This window comes from Aquarana catesbeiana, linkage group LG06, assembly GCF_042186555.1.
Source record: "Aquarana catesbeiana isolate 2022-GZ linkage group LG06, ASM4218655v1, whole genome shotgun sequence".
NCBI classification, from domain to species: Eukaryota; Metazoa; Chordata; class Amphibia; order Anura; family Ranidae; genus Aquarana; species Aquarana catesbeiana.
The window spans coordinates 315,028,503-315,046,320 of NC_133329.1; the positions used below are offsets into that span (position 1 = coordinate 315,028,503).

Sequence of the window (17,818 nt, forward strand, 5' to 3'; positions counted from 1 at the left end):
GGCAAATCCACTTTGCACTACTGGAAGTGCAGTCGCTGTAAATCCAAGGAAAATAAAAAACAGCATTTTAGCTTGCACATGATTGGATGATAAAATCAGCAGAGCTTCCCCTCATTCCAGATCTACCCCTCAGATTTACATCGACTGCACTTGTAGTGCAAAGTGGAGTTGTCTTTCATAAATAACCCCCTAAGCGTCATTTTTGTCTGCTTCTTCTTTCCTCTGCTATCAGCATGAATCAATTCTGATAAGTTTTCCTGACACCAAGAGAAAAAAAAGTGACAGGGGAGGAACCTCCAGCTGATTGACAGCCTCGGCTCTGTTCCTGTGTGCTGGAACAGAGCTGGATGTGTCCCTTCCCTACAATCAGCTCTCACTGACCTCCGTAGAGTGTAACTTTAGCTCCCCAAATCTGCTTTCTAAAAGCTCAGACAAGCTGTATAAATTCTGCACTTTGAAAGGATGTGGAGAAGAGAAGACTGCTGTAGATAAGCAGGCAAAACTTATGTAGGTGTATCACCTGAGGCCAGTCACTTCACTGGAATATGGAAGGGTTTATAACCACTTTAAATAAAGGTAAGAGAAATAAAAAATATACAACAAATATTTTAATATTGTAATAACTGAACCACAGACATATGAAGTATCCACAAGATAAAGTGACATTGTCACAGTAACTGCTTTTGGAGGAAAGACACACAAAAGGCAGAAAAATGTCAGATTGCTCCAAAAATGCTGAGCTTCTTATAGCGCAACTGAGCTTTCAGCTTAAATCAGTGAAACACATTTTATGTGCATCAAAGCAAGCAGTGTTCAACTTCAAAGCCTCACAGTCTGCGTTCTTTAGAAATCAGTATGCTGCTGAAGAGGCCCAACTCTTACCGCATAGGACAGCATAGGACCGACACACAGCGGATGAGTCTGAACTATAGCTCCGCAATCAGAAAAGCTCATACCCATATAGATTAGAGAGCCCAAGCTCTGACTCAGCAAGGGTATGTGTAATGCCCAGTACACACGGTCGGACATTGATCGGACATTCCGACAACAAAATCCATGGATTTTTTCAGACGGATGTTGGCTCAAACTTGTTTTGCATACACACGGTCGCACAAAGTTGTCGGAAAATCCGATCGTTCTAAATGCGGTGACATAAAACACGTACGTCGGGACTATAAACGGGGCAGTAGCCAATAGCTTTCGTCTCTTAATTTATTCTGAGCATGCGTGGCACTTGTGCGTCGGATTTGTGTACACACGATCGGAATTTAACCGCTCGGATTTTGTTGTTGGAAAATTTTATAGCCTGCTCAAACTTTGTGTGTCAGAAATTCCGATGGAAAAAGTCCGATGGAGCCTACACACGATCGGAATTTCCGACAACACAATTTGATCGCACTTTTTCGGTCGGAAAATCCAACCGTGTGTACAGGGCATTAGACCTCTACAGAGAGGCCACCGCATCCACAGAGAGAGAAAGGGCCTTTTTCTGCAGCATGATGGCAGGGGACACAGACCTTTCCACTATGGTTGTGGATGCCTCCCAAAGAAAACAAATTGTACGGCTTTAAACACCTTTTGCTTAAATGCACCTGATACGTATTTAGCTAAAACTGGAAGTTCAGTGGGGCTTTGAATGACAACTTTATTCTTTAATCATGCAAAGAGTGAAATCTTTAAAGAGAAAAAACCAACCAGATCGAAATCGCTCATCCCGTGAACTGGTGGAACGAGACCTCTGCTGCTTGTTGGTGGTTGTCGTAATTTGTGATGAGCCCAAGAGTTTAGCTTCTGTTTGCAAAGAAGGATCTACTCCTGGATATAAATACAAATGTCACGCATGTCAAACGCGTACACACTGGATACTTATACATAAATTACAAGTTATATTTGGCTTTCTATACCTTCTATAAAGCTGAACTCCAGGTATATATATATTTTTTTTATTTTGCATAGTGACATTGATCCTGCTTGGACCAATATAAGTACACATATACACATATTCCATAACTGGCTGATCCTCATGGAACACACCTGGAATTCAGCTTAAGGCCCCTTTCACACTTGTGCGACCTGAAAGTTGTGCAATTTTGCCGTGACTTGAAGCAATACCTGTCCAATCTTGAGGTCTATGGACCTCAAGTCGCATCAAAGTGGGACCAAAATAGTGCAGGAACTGCTCTGAAGTCACACAGATACGAATGGTTCTCATTAGAAAACATGGGATATGACTTTTCATGCGACTTTGCAGGCCCAAGTCACACAAGTGTTAAAGGGGCCTTAAAAGGTAAACTGCTGTTGAAATGCTTACATGGAATGCATCCTACCTGCTCAGAGCTACAGTTTTTTTATGCAGGCATAGCTGCAGTCTACTCTAGTCCCCTTCCTCAGGAATCTGATTGTCTAAAAACCCCTGATGCTTACCAGTTTGTAAATCAAGAGAGGAATTCCCAAACACACACATTGTAGGCTGCTAGCTTCCTCATATACAGAATGCCTGTTGTATCAAAGTCCGAAAACTAAGATGTTTCCACAGCCATGAATCAAATTTAAACGGCCTTGGATCTCTCAATCTGACAGGTGATATATCATACAGAGAAAGGAAATCCGGTTGCAGTGAATAAAATAAAACTTAAAGTGTTTCTATAGGCTGAAGGTTTTTTTACCTTCATAAAAACCATTCAGTATGCAGCCTCCCTAATACCTACTCAAGCCCGATCCAGCGATGTGCATGAGAGTGGCTGCTCTTCCAGGTCTCTGCCTCCTCACTGGCAGAAAGACAGCCATTGGCTCCTGCAGCTGTCAATCACAGCCAGTGAGAAGAGAGCGGGGCGGGGCTGGGCCTTGCTCTGTGCGTCTTATGGACACACAGAGTGGGGCTCTGGGGAAAAGGATGCACAAGTGTCCCCATTGCAAGCGCCTTGCTATGGGGGCATTCAGGAAGAGAAGGAGCCAGGAGCACCAGCGAGGAACCTGAGAAGCAGGAGGATGTGTGCAAAACCATTGTACAGAGCAGGTATGACAGGTTTGTTATTAAAAAAAAAAGGAAGAAGTTCTACCTTTAATATCACTTTAATCACTTGCCGACAGCTGCACACCGATATACGTCTGCACAATGCCAGTGGTGGGCAAATGGGCGTACCTGTATGTCCCCTTTAAATGGCGAGATTAATGGGCTCGCGCCTGCCGCATACAGCGTGACCGTGCCCACGGGACCTGCGGACTTGATGTCCGCCGGTCTCACGCCAATCGTGTCACGGAGCTGCAGAACGGGGAAGTGCCTATGTAAACAAGGCATTTCCCCATTCTGCCCTGTGACATGACAGAGATCACTGCTCCCTGTCATCGGGAGCAGTGATCGCTGTCATGTGAGTGGAAGCCCATTCCCCCCACAGTTAGAATCACTCCCTAGCACACATTTAAGCCCTTCATCGCCCCCTAGTGGTTAACCCCTTCCATGCCAGTGTCATTTACACAATAATCAGTGCATTTTTATAGCACTGATCGCTGTACAAAGGACAATGATCCCAAAATAGTGCCAAAAGTGTCCGATGTGTCCGCCATAATGTCGCAGTCCTGATAAAAATCGCAGATCGCCGCCGATACTAATAAAAAAAAAAAAATAATAATAAAAATGCCATATAACTAGGCCCTATTTTGTAGATGCTATAACTTTTGCGCAAACCAATCAATAAACTGAGGGAAAAAAAATGTATATATATTTTTGGGGGATATTTATTATAGCAAAAAGTAAGATATTGCTTTTTTTCAAAATTGTCGCTCTTTTTTTGTTTATAGCGCAAAAAATAAAAACCGCAGAGGTGATCAAATACCACCAAAAGAAAGCTCTATTTGTGGGGAAAAAAAAGGACGTAAATTTTGTTTGGGAGGGCAATTGTCAGTTAAAGCGAAGCAGTGCCGAATCGCAAAAAGTGCCCTGGTACGAAGGGGGTAAAATCTTCCAGGGCTGAAGCGGTTAAAGTATGCTCGCTGATATCTAGGGGATGGGAAAAGCAGTTTTACTTACTCGATCTTCCTCTGACGGACGGCACCCCTCTACACTCCGGAGGTGGACCGTTCCTCTACATTCTCATGTGCAATGCAAGGCTGTAGACCCTGCACTGACTTGATAATGTCAGAGATCATTAGCTTGCTGGAGTGCAGGGCAGAAGCCTGCAGGAGTGGAGGATCAGATATGTAAAACTGCTTGTCCCAAACCCTTAGACATAAATAATGATTTTAACTTTTCCAGGAGTTCGGCTTTAACTTCATTGCAGTTGCTGTGTTTGCTAAAAAGGCAATAGCAACTTGCTGAAAGTGTTACTAAACCCACAGAAGTAAAATTTCTGTATATGCATTAAAGCATGCTTGTTATACTCGCTGTGGAACCTAAGGGGTTTAATCCTCTGCATTGTGTAAAAAGGTCGTTTGATCCTGTCTTCTCTGATCCTCCCCTTCTCCCACTTTCCCCAACCCATCTCTGGATAGTACAGGGGCTAGGGAACAACCTCAGTTTTTGTGTGTATTGTTAAAAAGTTTTTTTTCTTTTTCTTGGGAGAAGGCATGTGATCAGCACAGAGCCAATCAGCACTGTCCAGACAGAGGTTCAGGGGTCCTGCATGCTCATAGTACAATTAGGGGAGAAAGAAAACTCGTCCTACAAGATTTAACCAAACACTGATAGAAGTCACAAGACTGCTATATCCTGCTGATGAGAAAAGGTATTTAGCTGTTCATGTTTACTAAAACTTTTACATTTCCATGTTCTGTGTACTGTGGGAGACCAGATATAGTGAATGCAGGGTCCTGGGTTTAGTATCACTTTAATTTGTTTCATGAGTTGCTCTTAAACAAAAACAAATAATCAGCACAGGAAACCCTAGGTATTTAACCTGACAATTGAATTATACTCCTCAACCTACCCAAGATTGTATGATTGAGAACTTTGAGAGGAGGACCATCTGTTTCTCAGAGATAACCAGGACAAACAGATTACTAGCACCCCAACAAGAGTACTTCAGCATTTTAGATAAACGTCTTTAGAAACTGGAAGGCCACATTCACATGGCCATATACATGCAGCCGCCAGATTCCAGCGGAAACAATCAGCGGATTCTCGTGGCTGGAGTGACTGGGGCATGCGAATGGCAGTAGATGCTCAGCCTATGCAATTAATGACAGGCTGACAGCGGCCACCATTGTTCACATGTAGCCACACACAGAGCAGATACCTGCGGTTAGGGAAGGATGTCTGAGCCTGGACATAGTCACAAACGCCTGTCACCAATCGCAGGTAACCACTCTGTGTGTGGCTACATGTTAACAGCATTGGCTGCTGTCAGCCTGTCAGTTTAAATAGGCTGAGCGTTTGCTGCCATTTGCATGCCTCGGTCACTCCAGCAGCCACTGGAATCCGGCAGCTGCACGTAAACAGCTGTGTAGAAGAAGCCTTAAAGAGGAGCTCCACCTTAAAATATTAAAAGCCAGCAGTTACAAATACTGCAGCTGCTGACTTTTAATAAATGGACACTTACCTGTCCCAGGGTCCAGCGATGTCGGCAGCCGAAGCCGTTCGATCGCTCGTCTCTCGGCTGCCCCCGCCGCCATCCTCGGTCAGGGAATCAGGAAGTGAAGCATTGCGGCTGCCCGGTTCCCTATTGCGCATGCGCAAGTCGCGCGTCTACACTGGTCCCCATTGTGTTGTGGGAACTGTGTGTTTCCCAGAACACAAGGGGGGGGGGGGGGGGGGGCATTTGCGGCTAGCTATGCCCGGAAGTGGAAAGATGCCAATTGAGGCACCGGAGGGGGGGAGGAATCCGATGAGCGGAAGTTCCACTTTAGGGTGGAACTCCGCTTTAAAGTGTTTGTGCAGACCTATAGTGGCCATATGCAGAATGATTTTATATATAATCATATCACCAATCCATTTACTGTCTAGAGGGAAAATACGATTGGAAGATTAAAAAGAACATTTGATGTACCATGCTCATAATAATCAGACCAATCAGAGTAATGTTGATTCAATTGATTGGCTTTGTGCAAAACTGAACAATGACACAGTGGGGGTTATTTACTAAAGGCAAATCCACTTTGAACTGCAAGTGCACTTGAAAGTGCAGTTGCTCTAAATCTGAGGCGAAGATCTGAAATGAGGGGAAGCTCTGCTGATTTTATCACCCAATCATGTGCAAGCTAAAATGCTGTTTTTTATTTTTCCTTGCATGTCCCCTTCGCATCTACAGTGACTGCACTTCCAAGTGCACTTGTAGTGCAAAGTGGATTTTCCTTTAGTAAATAACCCCCAGTATGTGTCTTTTTCATAATTCATACATTTGATCATGTTGTCCAGTTGTGTGAAGAATTGTTTAATCAGATTGTTACGCGTATGGCCAGCATTACACTTTATATAACACAGGACCTGCATCATTTATTTTTTTATGCAGCTGGGTGACAAGTTCCTAACTCTACTCAGGTGCAGTGGTTATTATGAAGAAAATAGCTTTGCTTAAAGAGTAACTCCGCTTTTGTTGAGAAAAAAACATTCCCCTCCGGGTGATCTATGCACATTGCATGGATTTTAAAAAACGTTGTTGCAGATTTTTACCTTCTGTTATTCTGAAGAAATCACTGTGTGTTTGTCTGTGTCAATGTGTACAGTGAATCACATGGGGGTAGTTTCATAATTATCAACCAGCTGCTGCACCTGCAGGGCTCTAATGAGAAAAGTGGCAGGGTCTGCATCCACAACACCACTATACTAAAAGGAAGTGCATATAACAAATAAACCAGGACTGCACAGCGAAAAAACACCTATACCTAATTTATATTTATAAGCTGAACCATGGACCGCTGTGAAGAATTATTGGTCTTTATATATTCGTTGGTTTTTGGACTGTGTTTACCATATAAATTTCCTTTGGCTGAGAATATTGTGTGTGTAGGGTTTTGGGTAGTCTAACTCATAGCGCTGCACTAGTACTGATTTTTTTTTTTTTTTTGTAAAGGAAGTGCAGTTAACCATATACAAACTCTTAAAGCGAAGTTCTGCCCAGAAATGGAACTTCGATGGATCAGATTCCTCCCCCCCTCTGGTGTCACATTTGGCACCTTTCAGGGGGGAGCGGAATCCAGGTATCAGCTCCCACTTCTGGGGACAGATCGCTGCAATCTGTTTCGGGCGAACTATGCAATGTCTGGCCTCTCCTCCTTCCCCCCGGCTGCCTTCTGCAAGGCACACAGGTCCCATAATACAGCAGGGACCATTCAGAATGCGCAGCACGGCTCGCGCATGCGCAGCAGGAAATAGGCTGTGAAGCCGTGAGGCTTTACTTCCGGTTTCCCTTAGCAAGGATGCCGGAGCCTGCACCCCGAGCCGAGGGACCGGTTGGCTTCCGGTGACGACATCGCGGGCTCCCTGGACAGGTAAGTGTCCTTATATTAAAAGTCAGCAGCTACAGTACTTGTAGCTGCTGACTTTTAATTTTTTTTTTCTAGGCGGAACTCCGCTTTAAGATGAGAATGAACATTTTTCCCCTAGAAAGCTGATTATGTACATGATCAACTATATAGGAATTTGTTTTTTTTTTTAGGTTATCTACACTTATCTAATTAGGTGCATTACAAAGAGAAGCAGTAGACAGTCGACAAAGCCAATGGCAGCAACTTGGCAAGAAGCTGACAAATGTCTACAAAATACCAGTCTTAGGTGGACTGGCACATTTATGGCTTTAACATTCCACTGTCCTGTGGCTCCAAGCGCTTCCACCCCAAATGGCTTAGCTCGCTGGCTTAAATTGGTTGTAAACCTCAGACATGAAATATGAACAAAGCATATTCCTCTAAAGCAGTGATGGCGAACCTCGGCACCCCAGATGTTTTGGAACTACATTTCCCATGATGCTCATGCAGTTCCAAAACATCTGGGGTGCCAAGGTTCGCCATCACTGCTCTATAGTGCGTACTTATCTCAATTAAGTGTAGTTGGTGCCTTTTCGGTCTACTGCCTTGTTCCTCTGCTATCTGCATAAATCCCTTCTGAGACGTTTTCCTGACACCAGGAGAAAAAAGGTGACAGGGGAGGGACCTCTAGCACAGAGCTTGTGATTGACAGCCTCAGCTCTGTTCTTGTGTGAGGGGGGGGCTCCCTTCCATTCAAACGGCTCTCAGACAAGCGTGAATGCTAAGACAAGCTTTATAAATTCTGGACTTCGAATGGCTGTAGAGAAGACTGAAGATAAATAGGTACAACTTATGTAGGAGGATTTGTTTTATCTCTATGTATCACCTGAGGCCAGTCATTTCAATGGGTATATTTTGTTGGTGTTTACAACCACTTTAAATAAACATTCAATTCTTTCTTAATTATAATTATTAGCAGAAAGCCAATGTCATCTGGATTCCGGATAGCTCTTGATTTTTCCATACTGAGAAGAACAGGCTCTGCCTATATGGAGGCATTTAAAGTAAGGAAGGGGAGAAAATTCTGCTTAGTTTGGCTCTGATGCTCTGGGCCAGGGATTAGAGTTTAGCGGGAATCACTCACTCAGCAAGTAAAACGTCCAGAACTGCCTGGAAAACAAAACTATCCAGAACAGTAGACAGATCCCAGGTTCGCTCTCAACCATCCGATAGGTGAGCAAAATGATAAATATTCTTATCCCATACCTAATAAAAACTAATCAATATATACTAAAAATGTGCTCTGCGATTCATTACACTAAACAATCTTACTAATTTCTATATACAAGCCCAGAACAGATGAAAATTTGGTGCAAGGCCACTTCTCTTAGAAAGCACCCCCCAAAAAAGCTTTACTAGTGTTGCTTCTCAGTATACAAGACCTTACCTACATAAACATTGCTAGTAGATTACCAAGAATCTGACCATCTTTTCATTCATTGATCACATACATTTAGGGGGCCCCTTCTGCTTTCCCAATGGCCTAAATACTTTACACCATGGATCCAACACCTTACTGAAAATATTCCTAATGCATTTTGGTGTTGTGGACCCAATGCTACTAAACCCCTGTTCTACTTCATTCTAAAGGATATATGCTGAGGTACCCTGTAGGGGGCCAACTGATATAGTTTTTTTTCAATGCCAATACGGATTTTCAGTCGATATCAGGTGCCGATATTCTGTACATCACCTGCCACCCAGATGCAGCGTGTCACATGCCATTGTCACCTGCCACCCAGATGCAGCTGGTCACTACTTACACTGCTTCAGGCAGCCTCTCCCCAGCAGCGTCCGAGCGGGTAAACTTCCACATGCGGGCGGGCGGTGAGAGATGGCGGAACTATCTCTCTGCTCACCTGCAGCTCTGTCAAGAGCATCCTTCATGTCCCTGTTGTAGGGGCGGAACAGCGGTGATGAGAGATGGGCAGTCAGAGAAGATGTCATTTCTCGGCTGCCCACCGCACCCCTGACAGAGACTGGCAGAGACTGCAGCGAGCGCCGGGTGGGGACAGGGGGAGGAGGTCTGACCAATATCAGTAAGTTTCTGACCGGAACCAATTATTTAAAAAATGTGAATATCGGCCGCTCCGATAATCGATCGACCTAGTACTAGGGTTGTCCCGATACCGATACTAGTATCGGTATCGGCACCGATACCGAGCATTTGCCCGAGTACTTGTACTCGGGCAAATGCTCCCGATGCTTCCCCCGATACCCGGAAGACAGCTGTGATCGGCGTGTGGGGGAGTTACAAGATTCTCCCCCAGCGGCTTTCACCAGCTTTAGTGACACAGCGGTGATCGCTCACTGCTGACTGTCACTGCATCCTCCTCCATGCCCCCTCCTTTCCTCTGTGCCTCTCCGCTGTCCCCCTCCGTTCTGCTCTCCTTATCTGTCCCCTCCGTTCTGCTCTCCTTATCTGTCCCCTCCGTTCTGCTCTCCTTATCTGTCCCCTCCGTTCTCCCCCTCCGTTCCTCAGTCCCCCTCCTCCTTCCTTTGTGTATGGATAGAGTCAGCTGACTCTGTCCATTCACAATAACTGAAACATTGTAATCTCCTGTGATTATTGATGTGTCAGTTTATGAATGGAGAGAAGCTGCTGTCTTCTCTCCATTCATTCTCAGTGCAGCTGAGGCTGCAGAGAAAGGGACTGGGGAATCTCTATCCTCGGTCTCTTTCTCTGTCTCAAGGGGGAGATATCAGAGGTCTGTTAAGACCCCTGATATCTCACCAAAGCCCCCCAAAAGGGCTGATTAAAAAAAAACAAAAAAAAAAACAATAAAGAATAAAAAAAATATTATTGTAAAAAATAAAAAAGTTGTAAATAAAAAGAAAAAAAACACACACACATACCCCGTTCACCCCCCCCCCCCCAAAAAAAGCAAGCACTGTTAAAAAAAAACAAAAAAAAAAAAAAAAAAAAAAAAAACACTGTCACGTGACATTTAAAAAAAAAGTATCGGTAATCGGTATCGGCGAGTACTTGAAAGAAAGTATCGGTACTTGTACTCGGTCCTAAAAAAGTGGTATCGGGACAACCCTACCTAGTACCTTGCCCTCAACTTTGCCATGCAACCGAAATGAATTCATCCCAGTCCAGACAATGTTTTGCCTTTGTTTTCTTGCCCATTTTTCATGTCCCCTGTAGTCTAATGTTCCTGTTCCCTGAACCTCGTGCTGCCACTACCTATCCTTTTCAAATATCAATATACTTTACATTCAAAAGGTGTCCTTTTGTAACAGTGTTCCAAAGACTGTTTTTATGAATGGTTGTGGACTTTTCCTCTTTTCCATACTTTTTCCATTCTTTTCTGGCCTCTCCTATTAAACAGTGTTTCTCTCACAGGACTGCCAATCTTTGAAGGTTTTTTGCCAATCATATGTAACCTCTAGAACTGATAATGTGTGAGAATCTCCAGCAGGTCAGCAATGTCCAAAATCATTACCAGAACAGCATTTTAGGGCACACAACTTTCCCTTCTAAATGCTGGTCAAACAGTGATCCCCAAGCTGAAGAATAAAATGCCCTACGCCAAAGGAGGTGCTTGGCTACCAGCGCTCAACCACTCAAATCGACAAACACAGATGATGTCATTGTAAGTAACTAAACCATGTGAATATAACCTGCATTCAACAATAAGACCACCAATAAAAAAACAGAGGGCTAAAGAGTGGGTAGCCCAATAACTAGACAAAGGAAACTAACAGACTAGGGGTGCCGCTGTCAAAACGGAGAAGGGACTCCTTCTGTGAAAACAAATGAGAGGGAGGGAAGACAGAGCAACCACTCTAGTGGTAAGTGCCAACCAATTTTAATAAAAAAATGATTAAAAGATGTATACTCACAAAAGTGCACGAGAAACACACATGAAAAAACCAAGGGGAGAATGAGCCTGTAGTAATCACACTGTCCCAAACATGTGCATGGATGGATGAGCTAGTGAGGACACAGAGTCCGGATCACTGTGCTGGCTGGGGAGCTGCTCTGACAGTCTAACATGCATGATGTGCTTGGGTTTCGTCACTCCCAGGATGGATGGCAAATGGATGGTGTAGTCCACCTGATGTCCAGTGTCAAAGAAGCTGAGGAAGAGGAAGGTCCCTCGAAACGCATCCTTTGACCCTGGACATCAGGTGAGTTACACCATCCATCCTGGGAGTCAGGAAACTGGCTCACATCGTGCATGTTAAACTGTCAGAGCAGCTCCCCATCCAGTGGCACAGTGATCAGGACTCTGTGTCCTCACTAAGGATGAGCTCAGGCGTGTTCACACACTCCGTGTGCCAAGCCCGCCAGGAAGTCGGCAAAGCGCTGTGCTAATCACAGGCAGTGAGACATTTTCCTGATGTGCGGCTGCAGAGATTGGGAAATGTCTCACTGCCTGTGATTAGCGCAGCGCCATGCCGACTTCCTGGCGGGCTTGGCACGCGGAGTGTGTGAACACGCCTGAGCTCATCCTTAGTCCTCACTAGCTCGTCCATTCAGCTGCACATGTTTGGGACAGTGCTGTTACTACAGGCTCATCCTCCCCTTGATTTTTACATGCGTATTTCTCATGCACTTTTGTGAGTATACATCTTTCAATCCTTTTTTATTAAAATTGGTTGGAACTTACTACACTACAGTGGTTATGCTCCCCCCCCCCCCTCCCCTGCCTCATTTGTTTAAACAGTAATCCCCAAACTGGGGCTCTTTTACTGACCTTAACTAGGCCCTCAAAGCACTATTCTTCCTACTAATATTATCTGTAAGCCACTATTCCTTTTGACACCAACAATGGGGCACTATTCCTTCCACTGACACACACTAACAGGGGGCACTATTACCCTCACTGACACCAAAGATGGTGCACTATTCCTTCCACTGACACACACTAACAGGGGGCACTATTACCCTCACTGACACCAAAGATGGTGCACTATTCTTCCCACTGACAGCAACGATGGTGAACTATTTCTCACACCGATATCAGCAACGGGGTACTATTCCTTCCACTGACAACCACAGTGGGAATCATTTCTTCTCCCACTAACCATGGGTGCAAGGTCATATGACGCCCACTGCTCACCAACCCTGGGGCACTGCTTACCCCCTCCCCCCACTGATGTCGGGGCATTTTCTACTCCTTATGGGAACTGTCCAGCTACCCTAGGGTTTGAAGGACAGTGAATTAGCCCTATGTTTAAAAGGTTTAAAGACAGGCAGTGGACACAATGTACAGTTTTCACACAAGATAACACCTAACTTTTTTTTTTTTTTTTAATAGATTGGAATTGGGTTAGAACCTATTTCAGAATTGTACTGCCATCTTTGACCCCACTAGGGAGATTCACTCTATAATTTTTCTTGTGACACTATCAGGAGTGAAAACATCCAAAACATGAGTTGGTACAAGAACAGAAATGGAAAGAAAACCATCTAACGGGATCACTTGGCCTTGCAACACCTAAGAGGGAATTAACCTTGTTTTGGAGAGATTTCCTATACTATTCTGTCTACAGGATTGGCGTTCAGGCAAATCTCTTGAATTGGACATAGATGGCGAACCCCCTACACCCGCCCCCCCCATTAAAAAAAAAAAAAGTCAGGTGGCAGATTTGAAACAAGTGCAACCAGACTACCTGCCCCATCAAAGCACACTGAAATGCTTTTTAAAGAAAAAACACTTTAGTGCATTACTTTTTGGCCACTTAAACCACTAAGAACATCAGCCTAGTGCCTTGTACACACGGGCCGAATGTCTGGGGACATCGACTGGTTCAATAAAAAATGTCTGACATTTGGTCCGTGTGTATGTCATATTGTCTGACAGAAGTTAGCCGAGCATGCTGGAAAACCAGCAGCCGACCGGCTCCCAAGCGCTAATCGGACTTGTTCTAGTAAGGGGCTGTCCCCCTCTCAGAACACAACAGCTCAGCAGGGGGGGGGGGGGGGGGGAGACTGTACTAACGTCGGACTGTTAGTACAGTGACTGCGACCAAAGCTGTTGGGTTTTTTTTTTTGTTCAACCAGAAAAAAAAAACTACAAGTGTGTACCAGGCTTTAAACTTGTTCAGCAGGAAACTAATTCTCCATCGTTCTATTGTTGTACACATCCTGTCACATGACCCATCCCTTATGAATGAGCTTTATAAGCTTACCTTGAATGAGTGGGATGTAACGAGCCAGAAGCTTGGCCCTCTTCTTCTCATAACCTTTCTGAGTTATGTCTCCTGAAAAGCAAGAGGACACAACGTAAATGTTCTGGTGTGCCATGTATGAAAACATCTACATGTATTTACATATGTTGCATTCTCTTATGCAAGTTCAAGCTGTGAACATAAGAGGATTTCACCGCTTTTATGCTCTTTACTATACAATAAGCAAGTTTGTGTGCAACAATGATCAGACTTGGATAGTGTTTGTGCTGAGAGATATTGGGGAAGCAATCAAGTATAACCAAGTTTGAATGTGCTGTGAAGGGAGGAAAAAAGTGCAAATGCACTTCTTGGGCCTCTTTTACTTGGGTGTTCCGTCTGTCCACTTTTCATCCATCCATCCATTCCTATGGACAAAAGGATGTAAATGGTTGTTGTCAGTTTACATCAGTTTTCTGCCTGCCTCCGTTCACTTTTTTTTTTTTTTTTTTTTTTTAAACGGAATAACTCTGCATTTTTGTTTCACTTAAAAAACAGAAGCAGAACTGATATAATTGGATGAAAAACTGATGAAAACAAAATCCGTTTTTTTCTTAGCAAAAACGTGACTGAACAGATGAAGGGGGCTAAAGCTGAACTCCAGGCACTAAGACTCCTTTCATACATGCGTTCATTTCATCAGCTCAGTCATGTCAAAACAGATGAAGTATTCATCCATTTTTCATCAGTGCTCATCAATTATTCATCTGTGCTCATCAGTTTTTCTTTACATCCACTACCAATGCAAAAACGGATGAAAAACTGACCATTTGTCAGTTTACTTCTGTTTTTCATCCGATACATTTTTAACGGAAGAAAAATAGAGCTTTGATCAGTTTAAAAAAACGGATGACGACGGATGCGGATGTAAACTGATGTAAATGGATAATCATCCATTTACATGCATTTTTCCATAGAGATTCATTGATGTCTGCTTTTCATCTGTCAATGGATGGATCATGGATGAAAAAACGGACAGCATGTGTGAAAGGGGCCTAAATCTTTCATATAAAATATATTCATCAATAGCCACACAGGATATAAATCCACCTTGTGTGCACCAAATAAGTTTGCAAACTAAGATAATTACCTTGTAAATGTAGAGGTGACATTTAGACTAAGTTCAGTTCATCTGTCTGCGATGACAGACATTGCATTTGATTCGCATGACAGTGCAGGTGAGGTGATGAGGCTAAAACCACATCGTATTCGCACCAAAATGGTGCAGGACCCTTTTTTTGGGTCGCACTGGAATCAGATTGCATGGGTATTCACACCTATTCGATCCGATTCCTGCGCCATTTGACAGTTCGCACTGCAATCCGGTCTGGGGGGGTTGTCATTAACTTTACATTGACCACCACAGTGGTTTGCAGATGTCAGTGTGAACCGCTGGCGAGTGACATGCGATGCGGGAACCTGCACTGGAATCGGGCTGGTTCCCACTTTGCATGTGTGTGAACTTAGCCTAATGTGCTGCAGACAGCCTGTGTACAAACAGAGCTATGGGAAAGATGCAGCAGATCCACCCCTAATGGATGTCTGCAGAAAACTACAGGAGGGGTGGATACAAGACCAGTTAACCTGCACAAGCAAGTAGAGCAGCGGTGACCGGTTTTTATTACAGGAAAGTACAGGCAATGTTTCCTGATAAAGAAACACACAATGAACACCAAGATACAATACACATGCTTCTGGCATGTCTCTTATACATGTCTATGAGGGTGCAAGTGTGATCAGCTCTGAAAAGGCCTTTGGCCAGGCTGGAGTAAATAATGCAGCTGGCTGTGGCTCTGCTACACAAGTAAGAAGCGGTAAGGGTCCTTTAATTTTTTTTTTTTTAAACTCTTTTTTTATTAAATTTTTGTATAAACATAAAACATTACATAACATTCAAAAACATAAATAAATCATTCAAAAACATAAGGATGGATCATTCCTAGAATGTACCTTTTACAAGGCTTTCAGAATCCTTCATAAAATACCCCTATCTCCTTAACTTACTCCATCAATTTCCCTCCCTCAAACAACCGCCCCCCCCCCCCCCCCCAAATCCCCAACCATCAAACTCACTTTTTAAGGGGTGGATCCGGGAACATCTACTACCACTGCCCCCCAGTTCCTCCCAAATTGCCGTGTACCCCTACCCAACAGTCCAGTACATAACCCCCCATTCTCCCTTGCTAACCGTAAAATACCATGTGTCAAAAAAAACAAAAAAGTAAGGGTGCTTTAAGAATGCATGTCCAATGGAAAAAGCAACATGATTTGTATATTGGTACAAAATTACTTTTTTGTCTGTTTTTTTACTATGTGAGACATTGGTGTGTAATGTGAGAATAATTAAAAAAAAAAAAGGGGGGAAGAACGTTCATAAGGCCTTGGGCAATAATTTTATCAGGACTCAAATAAGACTAGCCCCTTTCACATGGGGCGGATCTGCTCAGCGGACTCCACCAGCTCAGCGGGAGATCGATCCGTTGATCTCCGCTGAGCTGGCGGATGACAGGTCTGTCTCTGCTCACTGTGCAGGGACAGACCCGTCAGAGTCCCACTGATCTCTATGGGGAAATCGGATGAAAATGGACAGCATGCCCATTTTCATCAGATTCCATCCACCAAGACAGATGGCGAACGTATCGCCATCCGTCTGTTTTGAGTGGATCGGATGGCAGACGGAGGTCAGCAGACACATCTCCGCTGTCATCCGCTGCTCCATACAAGTCAATGGATGGCCCGCTCAGATCCACCTGAAAAACAGACAGGCGGATCCGAGTGGGCTTATCGTGTGAAAGGGGCCTTACTGTACTAACTAAGGAAATGTAAGCACAATCTGAGAGCTATGGTGAGGATTTATAAAAACTGAGAGAAAATAGTAGACAATGTGAAGATTGTTTAGGTGGTTTTCTTAGAAAAGATCATTATACAAACATGCACATTCAAATTTATTGGACTTGCATGTTTCGGCCCTATAAATAAATGAAGGAGGGCACACATGTGCTGGCTTTTCTTAGAAGCAATTAATTAACTGGGAAATCCATTCACCTCCAGAGAGTGATCAACCAGGAGGTGGAACATCATTCTCTTACGATTAAGCTTCTTGCTTCCCTTGCAGGTTAGACTAGGGGAGTCCACTTAAGAAGATGGAACCTCAAGCAGAGTTTTACTATCACCATATCTAACTAAAAACATTTAATATGCAGTAATATGTAAATTAAAAGGAAACTAACTAGCTGAAGGTGGTAAGGTTTAGACAGCTCAGAAGAGTGATTAGGTTACTGTGACAGTAAATAAATCCCATCAAAAGGCTATAAATTCATACAAGACAGTAAGACAGCAACTGTTAAGACAGCAGAAATCTGACTGTCACAGACAGACCCCATGGGAGGTAAATTTAATGTACTGACAATCTCTTTATTACAAGGCAGCTTATCTCTGGATACCCTGCATAGGGGTGAACGGGCAGCATAAAACTCAAATAAGCCCTGTAATAGGATTCCAAGACTACGCTTCAAACAGAAAATAAGCAGCTGTTCCGGGACAAAGTCCTGTGGATAGAAAGAGCATGCTTCAAACTTTCCTCTAAGAACTGTGCCAGGCGAGATGCTGAATCAGTGTGCCAAGTGTGCCAGTACAAACACAAGTCTGTCAGTAAAACAGGCCAGCTCCCAACCTGCACTGTGCCAAAGCACATATGAAAAATGCTACAACAAGTGCATTAAGCCATATGGTCTAATCAATCTTGGCAGATTCTTCCCCAAGTATACATAGCCTGAGCAGATCTTCGTTTTTGGCACAATACTATTTTTTGAGATATATGAGGCCAGTTTACATGAACAGGAAAATGCTGTTTGTGCTAAAGAAAAAGAAAAACCCATCAAAATAGGATTATTCTGCTCTTTCTATTGTTAACAGGATCATACAAAAAAAAAATTATACACACACAATATATATATATATATATATATATATATATATTTATTCGTAATAACTTTGGGCACTTTACAGCCCAACTCCAAGCAAAACTTGTTTTCAGTTTTAATTACAGAAACATTAGAACCTCTCATTACAATATTTTTTTAGTGAAAAATGTTACAGTTTATACACCAATAGAATTTTCCACCAACACAATCAGGTTATAAAAGGCTATATTCAAATTACTATGGTAATCGAGTATATC

The 17,818-nt window shown here is 43.5% G+C and overlaps 1 protein-coding gene across 4 annotated transcripts in view; it reads right to left on the reverse strand.

Annotated features, from left to right (window-relative positions):
* The window catches only part of DIP2A (disco interacting protein 2 homolog A), a 146,546-nt gene that overhangs the window by 68,479 nt on the left and 60,249 nt on the right, over window positions 1-17,818 (reverse strand). For all 4 annotated transcript variants that reach the window (XM_073633689.1, XM_073633688.1, XM_073633690.1 and 1 more), the window contains exons 2-3: window positions 13,603-13,674; window positions 1,696-1,815 (exon numbers count right to left, since the gene is read on the reverse strand). In XM_073633689.1, coding sequence (XP_073489790.1) covers window positions 1,696-1,815; window positions 13,603-13,674 — 192 coding nt within the window. The remainder of the gene's footprint in view (window positions 1-1,695; window positions 1,816-13,602; window positions 13,675-17,818) is intronic.